Source organism: Podarcis vaucheri, assembly GCF_965113315.1.
Source record: "Podarcis vaucheri genome assembly, chromosome: 5".
NCBI classification, from domain to species: domain Eukaryota; kingdom Metazoa; phylum Chordata; class Lepidosauria; order Squamata; family Lacertidae; genus Podarcis; species Podarcis vaucheri.
In genome coordinates this window covers 35,725,821-35,744,792 of record NC_138763.1, presented here as the reverse complement: position 1 = coordinate 35,744,792, position 18,972 = coordinate 35,725,821, and the positions used below count along the sequence as shown (strand labels likewise).

At 44.7% G+C, this 18,972-nt stretch overlaps 1 protein-coding gene across 1 annotated transcript; it reads right to left on the bottom strand.

Annotated features, from left to right (window-relative positions):
• Positions 1 to 5,136: 5,136 nt before the first annotated feature.
• On the bottom strand, positions 5,137 to 11,820 carry LOC309532964 (vesicle-associated membrane protein 3-like; the record flags this gene model as incomplete). The annotated part of the gene is made up of 5 exons (XM_082223745.1): positions 5,137 to 5,309; positions 7,223 to 7,274; positions 7,815 to 7,973; positions 10,716 to 10,836; positions 11,792 to 11,820. 5 exons carry the CDS (start codon positions 11,818 to 11,820, stop codon positions 5,293 to 5,295), a joined length of 378 nt encoding a protein of 125 aa, XP_082079871.1. The 3' UTR covers positions 5,137 to 5,292.
• Positions 11,821 to 18,972: the final 7,152 nt, after the last annotated feature.

The following is an 18,972-nucleotide window of genomic DNA, read 5'->3' as shown; positions in this document are numbered from 1 at the left end:
CAGTCAATGCAAAGTGGCTAAGAATGTTTTGGCTAAAGCAACTCGGGATTCGCATAAGAACCCAAAAGAAGAAGACATGGAAAAATTGATCAAATGTAGATTGGACTATGAGAGTCTGCTCAAAAACAAGAAAGCTGACTATACAAAAACAACAACAACAACTAAACCAAACCAAACCAAACCAGTGAAGGAATTAGGACTAGCAGTAATGGAGCAGAGTGAAGACAAATTCTGGGAACAACATTATTCATAAAGAGCTCTGCTTTGACCTTGAATAAGTGTCAGCTAAGGAATTGGCTCTTCTGGATAATATCCAGAAAGGACATACAACTAAGTAAAAACACCAAATTTTCCCCTTGGCATCCACTCTTGAGAACAGAGCATTTTACAGATAGACATCTGACCAAACTCTCACCAGTTTCCTTAAGAAATGCTTTTATTGAACTGCGTTCCCAAGTGATGCCAACTGCAGTCTTGGATGGCCACTACAACAGGGTCCAGTGTACAGAAAGACTTTGTATGTGTGGTCAACCTGGTGGAAGTCACTCATTCTGTTAGCCTGACCCTTATACAGAGACCCAAGAGATTGCTTTCTGAAACTGTTGTCTACACAAGCAAGCAAGTACACCCTGGCAGAAATGGTTCAGCTTTTTTTCCAGCGACAATAATAGCTTTATGACACACAGTGGGGCCCTCTATGCACTGTCTGAAAAAATATATCAGGAAAAATGAGTTAGATAAAATCACTAAATTGTGGTGATTCAGAGGTTTAATCTGAAGACGTATTTGTCTTTGTTGGTGTCTCTGGTAACTTATCTCTTTTGCCATAAATACTGCAAACTGGGTCTTAAAAAGGCAAATAAGATTAGAACTGGAACTGTCAGAGATGCACAAGGGAAACTGCGTTTTAATGCTCAGCAACTTGGCAAAGTCTTTGCAGATTTTTACATTATAGATGTATGTTCTGTATTATTTTATTAATACTATTGCTTAATACAAGTTTGCCGTGGTCTTTGGCTAGAACAATAAACTTGTGAACTGAATTGAATGAAAAATGGATGCAGTTTAGATATTAGTTTAAAGGTAAAGGTACCCCTGCCCGTACGGGCCAGTCTTGACAGACTGTGGGGTTTGTGCGCCCATCTCACATCTATAGGCCGGGGGCCAGCGCTGTCCGGAGACACTTCCGGGTCACGTGGCCAGCGTGACAGCGCTGCTCTGGCGAGCCAGAGCCGCACACGGAACGCCGTTTACCTTCCCGCTGGTAAGCGGTACCTATTTATCTACTTGCCCCCGGGGGTGCTTTCGAACTGCTAGGTTGGCAGGCGCTGGGACCGAGCAGCGGGAGCGCACCCCGCCGCGGGGATTCGAACCGCCGACCTTTCGATCGGCAAGCCCTAGGCGCTGAGGCTTTAGCCCACAGCGCCACCCGCGTCCCAGATATTAGTTTAAAGGTAAAGGTAAAGGTACCCCTGCCCGAGCGGGCCAGTCTTGACAGACTCTGGGGTTTGTGCGCCCATCTCACATCTATTGGCCGGGGGCCAGCGCTGTCCGGAGACACTTCCGGGTCACGTGGCCAGCGTGACAAAGCTGCATCTGGCGAGCCAGAGCCGCACACGGAACGCCGTTTACCTTCCCGCTGGTAAGCGGTACCTATTTATCTACTTGCACCCGGGGGTGCTTTCGAACTGCTAGGTTGGCAGGCGCTGGGACCGAACGACGGGAGCGCACCCCGCCGCGGGGATTCGAACTGCCGACCTTTCCATCGGCAAGCCCTAGGCGCTGAGGCTTTAACCCACAGCGCCACCCGCGTCCCTTAGATATTAGTTTAGATATTAACAAATATAGAAATTTGCTTCTGGCAAATAAAGTTTGTCTATTTGTATTGGGTGAAGTCCAGCACAGTGCAAGCAGACTTCCACTTGTGCAATGGGACTTTCCCATCCACTCCTCCCACACAAAGCTCCTTTATGTCCCCAAATTTGTTCCAGAGGATCCAGTCCCTCAGAATAGATTCCCCCCACACTGACCTTTCCCCTTTTTATTTCCCTTTATTTTTATTTGTGGTGTTACAGGTTTTGTTTTTTTTATATTTTCTATATTCTTACACTTGATATTGTGTGTATATGTGTATATGACAATATTTACATCATAAGGTGGGGGTGGGGAACACAATGAAAATCGAGAAAACAGAATGAAGATTTCTGTGCCAGACTGAGTGAAAATAGACTCAGTTCCCATCTTGTAAAAGTACCAACCTGAAGCAGGAAAGTAGATTTAACATAGATGTGTAGAGTATTGAAATGTGGCTATGGAAGGTAAAGATGAAGAGCTGGTAAACTATGTGGCAAACCTAGTGTTCTCTCTCTCTCTCTCTCTCTCTCTCTCTCTCTCTCTCTCTCTCTGCAATGAAAGATTCCAACATGTACCAAGAGGAGAAGGAAGAAGGTTTTGGTTAGAGGTGGCAGGTCAAGAAGGCAGAGACATCTGTCTGCTGGTTGGGTTTAATATGCTGAACAATGTATGGTACTTTCTGCTTGGAGTACAAACTGGAGACATGACTGTGAGCCTGAATGAACACTCCCTTTCTACTTCAAAGTCATCAATTCATTCTAAGCAAAGAATATAATCATTGACCTTACAGTATGCATTGCATATTACATGTGTAGGAAAACACTATTTTTAGGAGTACGTGCATACATTGCTAATGAGATGTGTTTTCTTGATCTGTCCTATATATTCAAGATATTTCCCTGTCCTTAAAGTAGAGTTTCTTAACTCAGGAGGACACCATAAAGTGGCTTCTTTAGGCTGGACTTGATTTGATTAAAAAAAAAAAGGTTTAAAAAGCAACAACAAACAGAATAGTGGGTTCCATTTTATCACCTGCTTACCAAGTAGCCAGTTATGTGAAGTGTTCTATCCTGCAAGGTGCAAGTCAGAAGTTACACGTGTTTTTCATCATACTCTTAAAAGTTTCAGAAAATTGAGGAGGAGAACAACAGAAGAGAATGAGAGAGTGACGGTCTGGCCAAGGAAATTTAGTAGAAAGAGCACTGGAGAAGGAAGGAAGGCACTAAGAATGGTAGTTTTTCCACAGGAGGGAAAGAGAGAGAAGTAAGCTCTCAAATATCCCCTATGATGGTGAGCTAGGACCCCCTCTGGACCAAAGAGTAGAGGCCAGGAAGAGTCTCAAGCCCCCCGTCTCCTGATGTTAGAGGGAGCTGAAAACATCCCGAGGAACTGAAAACTAAGAAAACTTCGGAAAAAGAGAAATGATCACTCACTGGTACATATACTCCCTGCATACTTTTTCTGTGCATTGCTGATTCTTTCCTAATATACATACATGTGTTATTTGTCCAGAAGTGTGCGTATCTATCTATCTGTCTGTCTATTTCCCCTATGAGTAGTCATTTGAACACAAGGATGAGGAACATGCAACACTCTACATGTTGTTGGACTACAACTCCCATCATCCCTGGCCATGCTAGCTGGGGCAGATGGGAATGGGAGTCAAACAACACTAGGAGAGTCAGAGTGCACTCCACACCCCTGTTTTAACATAATTCTCTTAGGGGTGGTGCACCATGGGCGTAGCTGGGGGGGGCTGCAGCTGTCCCCCCCAATCAAGTAAATAAATAAAAATACTTAACTGACCAATTGCATCACAAATAACTCGATTCTGCCCCCCCAACATAAAGCCTGCCCCTCCTAAAATAAATCTTGGCTATGCCTATGTGGTATACCTGTGTCAATACAGTCATACCTTGGTTTTCAAACTCCTTGGGAGTTGAACGTTTTGGCTCCCGAATGATTGAAAACTGGGAGTGATTGTTCAGGTTTTCGAACCTTCTTTGGAACCCGAATGTGTGATGCATCTTCCGCATCTTCCAATTGGCTGCAGGTGCTTTCTGCAGCCAATCAGAAGCCGTGCCTCAGTTCCCGAATGTTTGGGAAGTCGAATGTACTTCCAGAATGGATTCCATTTGGTACCACTGTGTAGTATAATGCTTAGAGTGGTGGACAAAGCTGACTTCAGGTTCGAGGGTGTCCTCATTGAAATGTCTTCTGGTGGACTCCCTCCTTTGTTGGAGGTGTGGGATATCCAGCCTCATATAAGCAATGTGCTTGAGTCTAATTAATACATGAAGGGGTTAAGACCATAGAGTAAGCTGTCCTGCTGGACTTCACTCCCCTCACCTTGGGAAGGAAGGGTTATCAAGCATTTGTTCTTCCCATTTCACCATGTGAACCCTACCACTAAAGAGGTCTAAGCCAGATGCCCCAAGTTTAGACTACATGGCTTAAGCGAGTCATCTTTGTGTTTTTATACAAATAATTTAGAAACTCTCATCACTTTGGAGCCTGTCTTATTGGGATTGATACCTCCTTTTGATAGAAAAATTACACTTGCTGATAAAGTGCCCAGTGGATCTGAAGCTCTTGTTGACCTCAGCATATTTAGCGGGGGCTCAGCTTTCACGACAATCATAGCTCACTGAGACAGAGGTCTCCTAGGCACGTTTTGAAAATGATGGCCCCAATATCTAATCACACATACCTGTTTTGGAAGGCGCCTTTACGTACAAGCTCCAAAACTGTTCTTGCTCAATGTAATATATATACAGTGGTGCCTCGCAAGACGAAATTAATCCGTTCCGCGAGTCTCTTCGTCTAGCGGTTTTTTCGTCTTGCGAAGCAACCCTATTAGCGGCTTAGCGGATTAGCGCTATTAGCGGTTTAGCAGCTATTAAAGGCTTAGCGGCTTAGCGGCTAAAAGGCTATTAGCGGCTTAGCGGCTTAGAAAAAGGGGTGGAAAGCGAAAAAAAACGCAAGACTCGCAAGACTTTTTTGTTTTGCGAAGCAAGCCCATAGGGAAATTCGTCTTGCGAAGCGCATCGAAAAACGGAAAACCCTTTCGTCTAGCGGGTTTTTCGTCTTGCGAGGCATTAGTCTTGCGGGGCACCACTGTATATTAAATGTATATTAAATGAAGGTCAGCATGGGCACATGTGAAGACACAGTGAGAGATCAATAAGTAGCATTGGTTGGCAGTATTTGCTGGCACACACACTATGTGTGTGTGTGTGTGTGTGTGTGAGAGAGAGAGAGAGAGAGAGAGAGAGAGACGTAATACCAAAAGTGAAACAAAATCAGACTACACTGAATCACTGAATTCTTACATACTGTTGCAGGCTAAGAGCCCCAAGACACAAGGAATTAAAAAGCAGGCTTCATTTGAGAGATTATCAGGAAACAAGCCATGCCAAGCCATTTGCCACGAGTGGTTCAGCTGCAGAAATAGACTGGAAGAAAAGAAGAATGAAGAAGGTAAATATTTAATATTTCAGTCAGGGAAAGGAGCATGCTTATCCAATCAAAACACAGAGAGAAATTCAGTGACAAAATTATATATGCGAATTTAAAAATGAAATGAAGTAAGCAAATAAAGGCATTCACGGCTATGTCCAAGTTTTGTACTGGAACTAGTGGGACTTGAATAAAAAAAAATGGGGCAGTGGGGGAGGTCATTTGATTTCAGGAGGGATATTACACACACACACACACACACACACACACACCGCTCTTCATTTGAGGTTCATAGGGTGGTTTACTATAACAAACACAAAAATACATAACAATATAACAAGCAAAAACAATAACTCTACCAAACAATTTGAAAGACCATAAATTGTTTAATTATCCAAAGGCCTGGGAGAAGAGTGGTGCTTTTGCCAGGCACGAAAAGATACACAAAGAAGGCACCAGGTAAGTCTCCCTTGGGAGTGCATTCCACAAAACCAGGACTTTGAATTGGGCCTGGATTGGCACTGTAAGTTTATTACGTATTGCCCCAGTGAGCAACCAGGCTGCTGAATTCTGCACCAGCTAAAGTTTCCAAATGACCTCCAGAGGAGCTCCACGTATAATGCATTGCAGTAATCTAACCTAGAGGTTACCAGAGCATAGGGTACCAGCCCAACCTGATGGCAGGCATTCCATGCTGCTGAGGCCACAAGAGCCTCACGCGATAGCAGTGGACCCAGAAGTACCTGCAAGCTGAGTCCCGTTTCTAACTGAAGTCCATCTGTCCATAGCTACCACAAGGTGATGAAATTATTGCCATATGCTTGTGTCTATGCTGCAATTTTAATGCAGCAAGTAGGTTTAAAAGCCGTATTTTTTCTTCTCTTGCTCCTAGCAAAACTGGTTAACTTAATGCAGCCCTTTTGAAATGCTGGTAGTCATAGTGAAACATTGGTAGTGTTGATTATTTTAACCAAACCAGATTGTTATTAAACCTTCAAGGTGCAATCCTGTGCACAGTGCATAGGTTTGCAGTGTCATAAAACTGTAATGGGTACTGTACAAGATAAATCTATAATTTCCAGAGCAATGCCATATTCTAAATATGACAATGCTTTCCTTAACAGGACATTGAATGTGAGTTTACAGTATTAAAATAAATACATTGCTGTCCTATGCATACACCTTGTTATGATGAAATCTCAACACATCTCAAGCTTTCCAGGTTTCAGGTTTCCTAATCCACTCCTACCAAGCCACCAGAAGGGCTTTGTCCAGCTATTGCAGCACTGAGCTAATTTAATGACCGACCCTGGATTCAGAAAGACTTTTGTTGTTGATTTTAAGACCAAGATTAGAGCTTTTATAATTACGTAAGTGTTCTACTTCATCATGAAAAAGGTTTGTCCCTTTAGCAATGAGAAAATTAAGCAGTTATACAATGGATACTTAAACAAAAACAAGCCAGCTATAAAGGAAGCATTACTTAGTGTGCCTCTTTATAGAAGGGGCAGTGGTTTTTTTCTGGGGGAGGGGTACGCTTGCCCCTAAACATTTTGTGAATCTAATGGGAGAAGAAACTATTTTTTTAAAAAAAAATTAATTTCTTCTCTAACACGGTGAATAGTCAGTTCCTTTGCTACCCCCAATGGCGGCCTCATTTCCTGTTACTGTGTTTGCTGAGTCTCAGACAGAATGTGAGTACCCCTAAACATTTTTTTTCAGAAAAAAGCACTGAGAAGGTGCATTGGTGATATTTTGGGGGGTGGGTTGGTAAGAGAAGGGGACACTGGGAAATTCCAAACTTGTAAAATTATTTGTTCCCTCTTTTTTTTTTACCTTCAGAACAGTTTGTCAGTAGTCATGAAATGAAATGTGAAGGTAATTCAAAACAAAGAATTGAACCACTCACTTATAATTATGATGAGAATAACTGCACATACGATACCCAGGATGATCATCATCTAGAGAGGGAGAGAGAGGGAGAGTCAGTTCAGGGGAGGAAAACAGAGAAAGGTTAGCTTTGCCTGTACATTTGGACAGGCTGTTTGCCTTCTTCCACAGCTGATACTTCAGATTTCCCAGGCAACAAACATGTGCTGTAAGAAAAGTAGATCATGATCTACTCGTAAGATGTCTGGGCAACTTGCAACAGATTGCCATGGGGTTTCTGACTCCCAGTCATTTAACAATAGCTAAAACAATTAGGCTCGTCCCCCACCAAAATCAGACTGGCTAAAAGCAGAAATGCAGAAGTGAGGTTTGATCTGAAAGTACTGAACTCAGTTCTGGTACTGAAAAGGTGCCCTCTTCCTTAATTTGATGTGTATGACCTCCCATCTCTACCCATTTTGCACCTGATTTTTGTTGGTGGATCTTGGGGTTCAAATAAAAGCACAGCTGCTGGAGCAACAGGCTGAATGTCTGGCCACCCCTGGTTTAATCTTTGCACTCATTCTTTTGGAACTATGTCCTGATTACACCCTTGCAGTAGTAACGTTTACCTTGCAGTTTTTCCACCAGTTTTTCCTCTTCAGTTTAGCTGCGCTAGTTTCAAACTGGGAGGCACCAGCTTGCAAGGCGTCTGCCCGGTTATCCAACTCCGAAAGCTTCTGGTCTCTTTCTAGTACTTTGTCCACATTGACTCGCATTATATCCACCACCTGAAATGGGCATATCAATAGCTTGTAAAACACTGGGGTGGTGACCTATAGGCCTAGTCAGGTCTTTCCCCTCCATGCAGAGAGTGAATGTATGGAAGGAGAAACAGAGAGCTATGCTCTTCATCCTTGTCCCTCCCCCCCCACCGCATTTTCAAACTTGTGCAGCATCCAAAAGGTGAGACTAAGCATGTTCAGACCATGGGCAAATTCATGGGCAGATGTCAGGTACGGGGCTGGGGGTAGCAGTGATGTCCTATTGCCAATTCCAATAACCCCTCTGTCTATTTGCTCTGTGCAGGAATGAGGAACAACTGAATTAGTCAAATACAAGGCAGGGATTGATGGTTTAAATGTCTTAGGCTGTGATGGAATATGCAGAAATGGCAAGACTAACTGGAAAGATCAGAAACCAGGAAGAACAAGTGTTTTTAAAAAGGGTGGAATAACTTTATTGTATACTTAAAAGGCCACTGTAGGCAGTTAAAATCATTGGCAGGGATACAATGACACTTGCAATGTGAAATGAATTTTGGTTACTATGATTATATAATAGATGGATAACGGTAAAAGATGCAGGGAAAAAGGAAAGAAAAAAAGAAATGGAACCTATGGAAGGGGGGGAAGGAGGTCTGAAGGTTCGAAAGAACCTTGTTATTTTTATGATTTGAAATGGTTATAGTTATTGTGTATAACTTTATGTAAAACCAATAAATTTTTTATTTAAGTAAATGTCTTAGGCTGCATTTCTAATCGCACTTGCCAGGAAATAAGCCCCTTAAGTGATACTTAATTCTGAAGGAAACACCCAAAGGCTAGGGCTGTTTATTTCCATTTAGAAAGAGAAAAGAGTAGCTATCTTAAATGAAGAAGCAACCAAAGCATTCTAATTTCAACTAGTTAATTTCAGCTAATGGTGAAGAAAGTGAAACACTCAAGACTTGAAAGTTTTCTTAATGAAGTGCTCCAGTGAATGACAGCTGCAAATAATACCAAACGGATTCAACAGCTTGACATTTTTCACAGAAACACCCAAAACTGTAATAGTAACAGGTTTTATTATGGTGTGGATGTTTAGTGCCACCTTGAGGATATGTTTAATATGGCACCACATATTAATGGACATTTTCTAAGGATCTTTTCAGATGGACTCCCCCACTTCTCCAAATTGCAGCAAATGGACAAGAACTGTTATGTGCTTGTTCTGTGAGATCCAAATGCAACCCCCCAAATGCAATGATTCTTTTGTGGGACTATTGCATTTCCCCAATACCAATGTCAGTATTTTGTAGGAATCTGAGCACAGATTTTCTGTTCCCACATTGCCACTTAATGCTGTCAGCTGACTTGGAAGCAGAGGGGGAGGGGGCCCAACTGGCTTGGCTGCAGGTTTATTCTGGGACAGGAGGCAGCTGGTGGAAATCTGGTGTTTGCTGTTAGCGTGTGTGGCTGAAATGCAAATTAGCTCTCACCTCTCTCTTTGGTCTTTGATGGTGGCAAGAAGGAGATGAGAAGGTGGTCAATAAGCAGCAAGTGTTGGCCTGCTGGCTGGCTGGCTGGTGGACTGGCTCATTCACTTGTATGTGTGAGGGCGGATGCAAGTGCAGAATAGTGAGACAGAAGTGGTGACTCAAGCAGGCATGGGGGGGGAGCAAGCAGCAGGTTTGCAGAGGCTGGTGGGTGGCAGTGGCAGGCTGAGCTCTGAGCTCAGGGATAATAACAACAGTAGTGCAAAAAGGCGGGTTGCCTGTTATGTAGTCAGTGGTCTGTGTTGCCTGATCTCGAGTCTGGACTAAGGATTCTGAGCTCCAATGTTCTGATTTGATACATGATGTCCAATCACAGAACATTTCAGGATTTGGGCCTCTGCCATTGGCCCTTGAACTCTGAGTTGTGATTTGCAGCTTGGAAGTTTAGACAGCCAATCACGTTGGGAATGGGAGTGGCCCAGGCTTTCAGAAATGTATATAAGCAGTTGATTTGCCCCTGTTACCCTGTTACATAGTCAGTAAAGGTTCTTGCTGTTATCACTGTGTCTTGCCTCGTGGGAACCCACCTATACTTCATCGCCCACCTCAAGTGGGCCAAATGGGGAGGTCGCCTGTTGGGCCGGATTTGCTTCATGCGATGAAGGTTCCCCACCCCTACTTTAGTGGATTTCTTCCCACAAACTCCCAGTGATGTTAGCTATGTCCTGTGCATTGATGAGAGACAGTGTTTGACTCTGCTTCTTGTGTCTGACGATGCATGAAGGAGTAAGAGTTTGTGTGCCTGTCGCTTTCTTATGCCTGTCTGTGTTGTCCGAAACTGCCCCAGCTATGCCCTGTTCCGTCTTCAGCTTCTGCCTTAAACATAAAAGAGCTTTTAGGGCAGATGAAAGGCATAAAGGACGATGCACAGAACCTGAGACCCAAGAGCTACTCAGCTGGTTGTGAATCTACACATAGATTCACATTTATACCCTTGTGAATCCTAACCATGTCTGCTTGGAAGTATTGAATTCAGGCAGCTTACTCCTGGGTAAGCGGGGCTATGATTGCAGCCTTAGTCACTTCAAGAAACACGAAAAAGGGTAGACCACCACAATAAACAACAATGCAGAATTTGTTACATGAGTATTCACCTCGGGTCAATGACTGCACACCCTAGGTGAGTGGCATATTCAAAACTGGCACTCAACAGATGATCCAGATCACAATCCTGAAATCCACAGACCTCAACAAAGACAACTTGTGTTCAGCTCACCTCATTCACTTGAGCCTGTGTCTGCTGCAGCCTACGATTGCTGGTCACGTTGGTCTGGAGCGGAGCCCCTGCTGCACCTGGACTGGGGGCTCCTCCTGCACCTTGGGAAGGAGCTGCTGACCTAAATCAGAAACCCAGCACACATTTATACCCTTGTGAAGTGAAGGACATGTGGCAGGAGTTGGTAATGCAGGTGAGCTGTGCATAAGCAAGCTGCCAGCTAGCTCTGCCGAGGCTCTTTTTATTAGCACAATATGCAAAACCGGTCAGATACATTTTGGACTGTGACCTTTACACATCTTCCAGTCCCGAGATCGAGGGGTGGTACAAAGGAGACAAAGGTCAGAGACATGGCACGGCAGACCACTGAGAAAGCCAAAGGTTAGATAGAGGGCATGATGTTCAGACAGCTGTGGCTTGTCTGCAGGTGGAAGTGTGCTCCACACCTGGTGATCATTCCTTCACCCTTGTATGATATGGCTTACCTCCTAACCAACGTTCCACTGGCAGGAGCATCACGCAATGTTGTATTTTTCTCTGATTGCTAAGTTACAGTTCTGAGAAACTCGGAACAAGCTACAGTGCTCAGAATTCTTTGAGGGGAAAGGATGTGCTTCAAATGTGCTTTTAAAGACATAGAGTACACCCAGCCATCCCCACTCTCTTCCCCCAGAATGCTGGCTATGGAAGTATCACCGCTTGCCACTGCCTTTACGACATGATTGAGCAGATCTCTCTTAATTTGAGGGCCATATTGTGTCATTAGCAACTTTCTGGGGACCACGCATACCCTCCAATATTTATCGGATGAAAATCAGGATGTCCTATTTCATCATCGTCGTCATCATCATTATACCCTGCTCATCTGACTGGGTTGCCACAGCCACTCTGGGTGGCTTCCAACATATAGAAAAACATAATAAAACATCAAACATGTTAAAACCTCCCAATACAGGACTGCCTTCAGATGCCTTCTAAAGGTTGTATAGTTACTTATCTCCTTGGCTCAGGGGTTGCATAACTCCATACCCTCCATACCAACATGCCTTTAGCCACATGCCTCAAAAGTCACAGACTGTGGCATGGAAGCATCTGAGCACACCATCTTGTCGAAGGGAACCACATGCAGGCCACTTTGGTTTCTAGGATGAATGTAAGGCAGGATATCAATGTAAGGGGGGAAATAGATAAATGTGGCTAGGGCCAGAGGCAAAAATATGATGGTGCAATTAATTTGAAGCTCTGCCTGTGTATAGTAGGCTATGTTCGAGCCACACAAAAGCCTTCGGTTTCTATTCCTCTCCCCACAACATTCATATCTATCTCTCCATTCTCTGTCCAGGCAAGGAAGAGGCAACCTCACAGTTCAAGGGCACATTCCAGCCTGAAGAAGGGGAAAAAATCACTCAAGGAAGGTGAGAAGCAGGGCTGGGTTGGGTTGGATGCCTGTGGTAGCCAGGGCCAGACTGAAAGTAGTGGTACCAATAAAAGTGACTCTTACTTTAGCCTGATAAGGCTACATTTCAGCCACACCTAAGTTGGAGGTTCTACATGCACTCATTGTTTTCCATCCAGGCAAGTAAGAGGCATTTTCACAGTTGAAGGACAAATTCCAGCCAGAATTTTGCACACTGAGGAGGGACCCAGGCATGTCACATCCCATTTCCCCTCATGGGGTGCAACGGAAAGTGCTTGAAAAAGGTTCCTCAACTTTGTCCTAGGGCATCACTGTCCCATGTATAAATCTAGGAATGCACAAGGCAACTATTTGCACAGTTTCAGGCCTGGAAGTTTAGTGCTTTAACCATTGGCCTGACCACCTCCCTTTGTTGATCCGTATTTCACATTCGAGGTCAGCTTCCTAAGGTTTGTAAAGAATGAAAACAAAACTGAAACATTGATATACGAATGAGAGGAAATTGGCATTTGTTTCTGTTCAAATGAATCCACAAGGCAAGTCTTTTCTTTCCAGGAGCCTGTTTTTTGTTACCAAAAACACTCCTTTGGAGGTTTCCTGACAGATCCAATCTGTACTGGTGGCTGAACATCGGCCAGCAAGTCTTCCTCACGCCCACTGGCCTGACAGTTCCTAATGATTCCTTCCTCCCACACTCCTGTGACTCACTGTCCTTTCTGAAAGGTCCCTCGTCATTTAATCCCATAGGGAGACAGCCAACCTCCTCTAGAAGTGCCAAAGAAACCCCTGGGAATGAAGCAAAATGCAAAAATGAAACAGCATATAACAGCAAATGATTAGGGATGGGATGAAAACTGATTCAGGTTGCATGAATCAAGAAGGGGGTTGCATGGAATTCTGCCAGGCTGAGCAGGATTCCTCCCCCTGCTGCCACAATTATTTTGAGGAAGGAATGTGCTTTAAATATGTGATGTGTACACAGCCTAATAGTGTGTTATTAGGGTATATTACAAGGCATCCAGTGAGTGCCTCTAGAGCTCCTGGAATCTTTCACCTCTCACTTTGAAAACTATAGGCACAGAGCAGGAATAGTCCCTAGGAAACTACAAAGGGGCCAGGAAGTGTGTGGTATATCACCCTCTGTTTGTTTGTGTGCTGCTGTTATAATCTTTTGTTTTAACTATGAATTTATTGTTCTGCTGCATGCCTATAACTCATTACTGACAGTGGTTGCCATCTATGGTAGCACAGAGTCTATCAGTTGGCTGCCAACATTGCAATGATTGATCATACAGCATATAACAACATTAGTAACACTGCCTACTACCAAAGACACATTGCCATGCTGTGAGGAATGAAGATCAGTTTGTAAGAGGCTTTGCAGTGGGTTTATATGCAAGCTGAGAGGCTTGCAAATGCCTCGGTAAAGGTAAAAGGTAGAGGACCCCTGGACAGTTAAGTCCAGTCAAAGGAAACTATGGGGTGCAGTGCTCATCTCACTTCAGGCCAAGGGAGCCGGCATTTGTCCACAGACAGCTTTATGGGTCATGTGGCCAGCATGACTAAACCACTTCTGGCACAACAGAACACTGTGACAAATGCCAGAGCACTCAGAAACACCCTTTACCTTCCCGCCACAGAGGTACCTATTTATCTGCTTTCACTGGCGTGCTTTCAGACTGCTAGGTTTGCAGGAGCTGGGACAGAGCAATGGGAACTCACCCCCATCAGGGGGTTTCAAACCGCCAACCTTCGGATCAGCAAGCCCAAGAGGCTCAGTGGTTTAAACCACAGCACCACCCACATCCCTGCAATTGTGAATGCCTACATGCTTGTGAATGCCTGCATGCTGCAGAATGTCTACAATTCAAGCCGGCAGATGACTTATCCAGGAAAAAAAATATTTTAAATAGAGTGGTGCAGCAAAGAATAAGTGATGTTCTGTGATGTGACTTCTAAAGCTGATCTGAATATTCCTCACAAAATTGCAATCTATTAATTTATTATTTGCTTCCAAATAGGTGCCTCATTAGGGCAGCTCCATGCACTATGATTGTTTCTAATGTTTGACATTTGCTGTGTTTTTATTATGTTTGAAGCCACCCAGAGTGTCTGATGGGTAGGGTATTAATAAATGATGATGATGATAAAATAGAAAGGGTCTTCTCCATGGTGGCACCCCAATTTACTGCTCTCCCCAGGGAGGATAGGATTGGTGGGAGTGGGCCTCACAGCATTAACACTCCTATAGACCTTGCTTCCCCAGTAGGTTTCCAGGGATCTCTAAGCCAAGCACAGAGCACCACATGTGTCCCCAGCTTCCAGCATTAGCATTAGCTCCCATTGTTCTCCATCTTACAATGATGGGCATCCAGCCAGGAGAGGTGGAGAAAATTGTCTTTAAGGCAACAGAGTGCACACTTTCAAAATGTGAATAATGGAAACTTAGCTGAGCAGCTAAGACCATCATCTTGATAAAAGAACCGGTCTGACAAGTTTCCTCTTATAGACTCTACTCTCACAGGTACAGGATCACAGGCGTGGAAGATTCCTGTTGTATCATCCAGACCCAACTCCCTAAACTAGTGGATTTATTACCTGCCATCCCATCTACCAGATCTTTCTTCAAGCCAGACTGAGTCAGAAGGTAGCATTTGCTCACCTTGAATCTGCAACGAACACATCTGACAAGCACCAAGATGAATCACTTCTGTATGTTAGCACTTAGTAATCTTCACACAGCAGAAGGAAGACCTATTGCGGTATAAGGTCCATAAATTTGTTTCCTTTTTTAAGTTGCATAGTTTGGATGATGGAATATATTACTCAGACCGGATCTTCTTGGACCCCATGTGAGGAACACACCTGTTCTGCCACTAGCCTAAGTCTCCTTGAAACCTTTTCCACAGGTCAGTAAATTGTGGCTAACTCATAAGCATGGGAACTCTTTTTCTACCTTGTGATCAAAGATACCACACCATTGTAAAGGTAAAGGTAAAGGGACCCCTGGCCATTAGGTCAAGTCGTGACCGACTCTGGGATTGCGGCGCTCATCTCGCTTTATTGGCCGAGGGAGCCAGCGTACAGCTTCCGGGTCATGTGGCCAGCATGACTAAGCCGCTTCTGGCGAAGCAGAGCAGCGCACGGAAACGCTGTTTACCTTCCCGCCGGAGCGGTACCTCTTTATCTACTTGCACTTTGACATGCTTTCGAACTGCTAGGTTTGCAGGAGCAGGGACCGAGCAACGGGAGCTCACCCCATCGTGGGGATTCAAACCGCCGACCTTCTGATCGGCAAGCCCTAGGCTCTGTGGTTTAACCCACAGCGCCACCCGTGTCCCCACAGCGCCACACCATTGTAATAAATGCTAAATAATACTGTTACATGCCACCCCAATCTCTGAACAGTGAGAGATTCCAGGGGTACCAGGGGCTTAGCAGGCTCTGTGTTTCCTTTTGGACAGTGAGAGATTGTCTTCATGATATATGGTTTATTTACACATATATACAACCTGAGCCTACAATGGAGGGGTTATAGCATTACACCCACAAGCAGGTCCTGTCTCTCTCTCATGGCTGCCACATTGGATCCAAAACTGCCAGCCCCCATAGTGCTCTGGCCCCACTTTCTCCAACTCGCAAGCAAAAAGCCACTCTCCTCTGCAGGCACTCTCACTGCGCTGCTGAGAAGGATTTATTTCCCTCCAAGGAAACAGCCCCCTTTCCAAAAACATTTCACAGTGTTTTACAAATTGATTGTGCTTTTCATAAAAACAGGGTCCCAAATGAGCACAAGCAGTGTGCAAAATATTGCAACATGTTGCTGGATAAGACGGATTGCCGTTGTCAGCCGATCAGCACTGAGCACAACTGTCTCTACAGCAAAATGGCAAAATCCATAAAGGTGGGGAAAGCTGGATTTGCCTAGACCAGGGATAAGACTGACCAATGTTGTTGGACTCCAGTCCTCATGAGTAGGGCTGGGCTACCCATGAGGCAAGGTGAGGTTTCAGTCCACAGGGGCAGCAGAACCAGCCTCCAAACATCGCATTGCCCACTGCTGCTGCCACTGCAGTGGCAACGATGGCTGTGGCATACTCCTTGGAGGCCAGGTGTCAAAGTCACTCCATACTCAAAGGAGTGCACACAGCAGACAGTTAACTCTTTATTGTCAAGCTGGCACCTACAGTCATTCTGTGGCTCCGAATACCCACACACGCCAGTCTAGGATCCAGGCCAGGGGTCGGCAACGCTTACCAGGCATGGGCCAGATCACTCCTGCGGAGATTCTCTGTGGGCTGGACTGGTGCAGCGTGACACTTGAAATCGTGTCTTTGCATGGCCAGACACTGAACACTGCACCTGGGCAGGCACGATTTCCGGCTTCTGGGCATGCGCAGAAGTGATTTCCAGAGCCGCAGAAGAGAGTCCCTGTGCTGTGCTGCACTGGTTTAGCACAGTACGCGGGGATTAGCCGAGTGAGTGGCTCAATTTGGGGGTGGCTCATGGGCCGGTTAAGCAGCCCTCATGGGCAGCTTCTGGCCCATGGGCCTTAGGTTGCCGACCTCTGATCTAGGCAGCATTCCCAGGCCTGCGCTCTACGGAGCAGCTGCAGCAACAGGGGCCACTCCCCCTCCACCAGTTTAGGTAGCTCCTCCCGATGGGCTGTGTGTGTACAGCCAGAGACTACGCCTGTGTGGAAGTTGCCTCTGCTCTTCCCACTTCAATTTTCTCATGTTTCTGAATGACAGTGGTGCAGGAGAGGGTGGGGAAGCCTGACCCACCTCTTCCTCCTCTTCTTCCAGCCCATCCTGTGCTCCACCCTCCAGCTCTGAAGCTTCGCCTGCCTCTGACTCTTGCATCCTGATTGGTACAGGTCACCACAAATCACTGGCCAGAACTCACCATGGGCACTTCCTTTGTTCTCTTACAAAGGCAATGGAGCCCATTTGAGAGGTGCCGGAACTGAGTTCTGGTAAGTTCCAGCTGGGAAAAAAACCCTTCCCATGACTGTTAAAGTGATATAAGAGTGCTTTAAACATACGGTGTCGATATGCCCACAGGGTACACAGTCTAGTCAAGCTCTATTTATTTATTAAATTTCCATACCGCCCTTCATCCAAGGTTTTTTCCTAATAAAGGTGAGTGGAACAAAATTTAAAGGGTGGGTTTTCGAGGGGTTGAAAATGTGGGCAGTTTTCAATACGTACTTGACAAAATTACTTTTTGCATCAACGATTTCTAGATTTATTCTCCAGGGCATGCACGGAAGCTAAGAATAATCAAGTGCAAATTGTTTGGAGAAAAAGCATTCAGATGCCGGTTAAAACAGCAACAAGGAAGCATGCAGTAGCCTGTTATAACTATATCTTTATGCTCATGAAGATGCACACACAGTCATCTAAAACTGTGTGATACGAAGACTTCCTGTCCCTGTGAAGCAAAAGTGTTGGTACAAGCAGTGAATAAATTTACGCCAAGGATTGTCACACATTTTGCACAGCACGTAAAAACATTTTCATCTGTGATACGTACTTGCTGATCTTTCTCCCTTAAAAATGATTATTCACACCATTAACCATTGACCAACCACAATCACAGGAGAGTAACAATAAAACCAGATACTTGCTTATCATTTCCAGTCCCTAAACTTGGCATACTTTTAGCAAACACTGCCAATTAAGGATGTGTGAAAACACACGGGAGGAATTCTATTTCTATGCCTGTTTTCCCAAGTCTAACAAATCTTAACATACAGTGCATATCTGGAGGTGAAAAAAGAGAGGAGGGGACACAAAAATACTAGGAAAAGGAGAGGAAAAAAACACAGGTCAGGAACTTCTGGAGGCCAAAGATTACAGTCAGGGGCAGTCATGCTTCTGAATACCAGTTGCTGGAAACCACAGAAGGGGAGAATGATCTTATGCTCAGGTCCAGTTTGCAGGTTTCCTCCAGGCATCTGGTTGGCCACAGTCAGAACAAGATGCTAAACTAGATGGGCCACTGACGTGATTCAGCAGGCTCATCGTATGTTCCCCACCGCTAATGTATAGGATGGTAGCCTTAGATAGGTAGCCGTGTTGGTCTGCCATAGTCAAAATAAAAAAATCCTTCCAGTAGCACCTTAAAGACCAACTAAGTTAGTTCTTGGTATGAGCTTTCGTGTGCATGCACACTTCTTCAGATACACTGAAACAGAAGTTGCCAGATCCTTCTATATAGTGAGAAGGTGGGGAGGGGTATTACTCAGAAGGGTGGTGGGAATGGGAGATTGGCAGATAGCTGAGATGAGACTGTTGACGACTCTTAACGACTGTAATAGGTCTTACAGGAAAAGGCAAGGGGTGAGAAGGTGAGAAATGGCTTAGTCATATATAATGGGATAAGAATCCAATGTCTTTGGAGAGACCTGGTTTGAACAAAGACATTGGATTCTTATTCTTATCGTTAAGAGTCGTCAACAGGCTCATCTCAGCTATCTGCCAATCTCCCATTCCCACCACCCTTCTGAGTAATACCCCTCCCCACCTTCTCACTATATAGAAGGATCTGGCAACTTCTGTTTCAGTGTATCTGAAGAAGTGTGCATGCACACGAAAGCTCATACCAAGAACTAACTTAGTTCATACCAAGAACTAACTTAGTTGGTCTTTAAGGTGCTACTGGAAGGATTTTTTTTATTTTGACTATGGTAGCCTTAGTGTTACTTGTTTTGCTCATCCATCCTGCATCACAGGTTTACCATTAAAAGCTTCAAGCATTAATACTCCCAAAGAGGCACTGGGAAAGGAAATCGCTTTCACTTCTCCATTTGTGGTGCACAGATCTACCTTTCAGAGA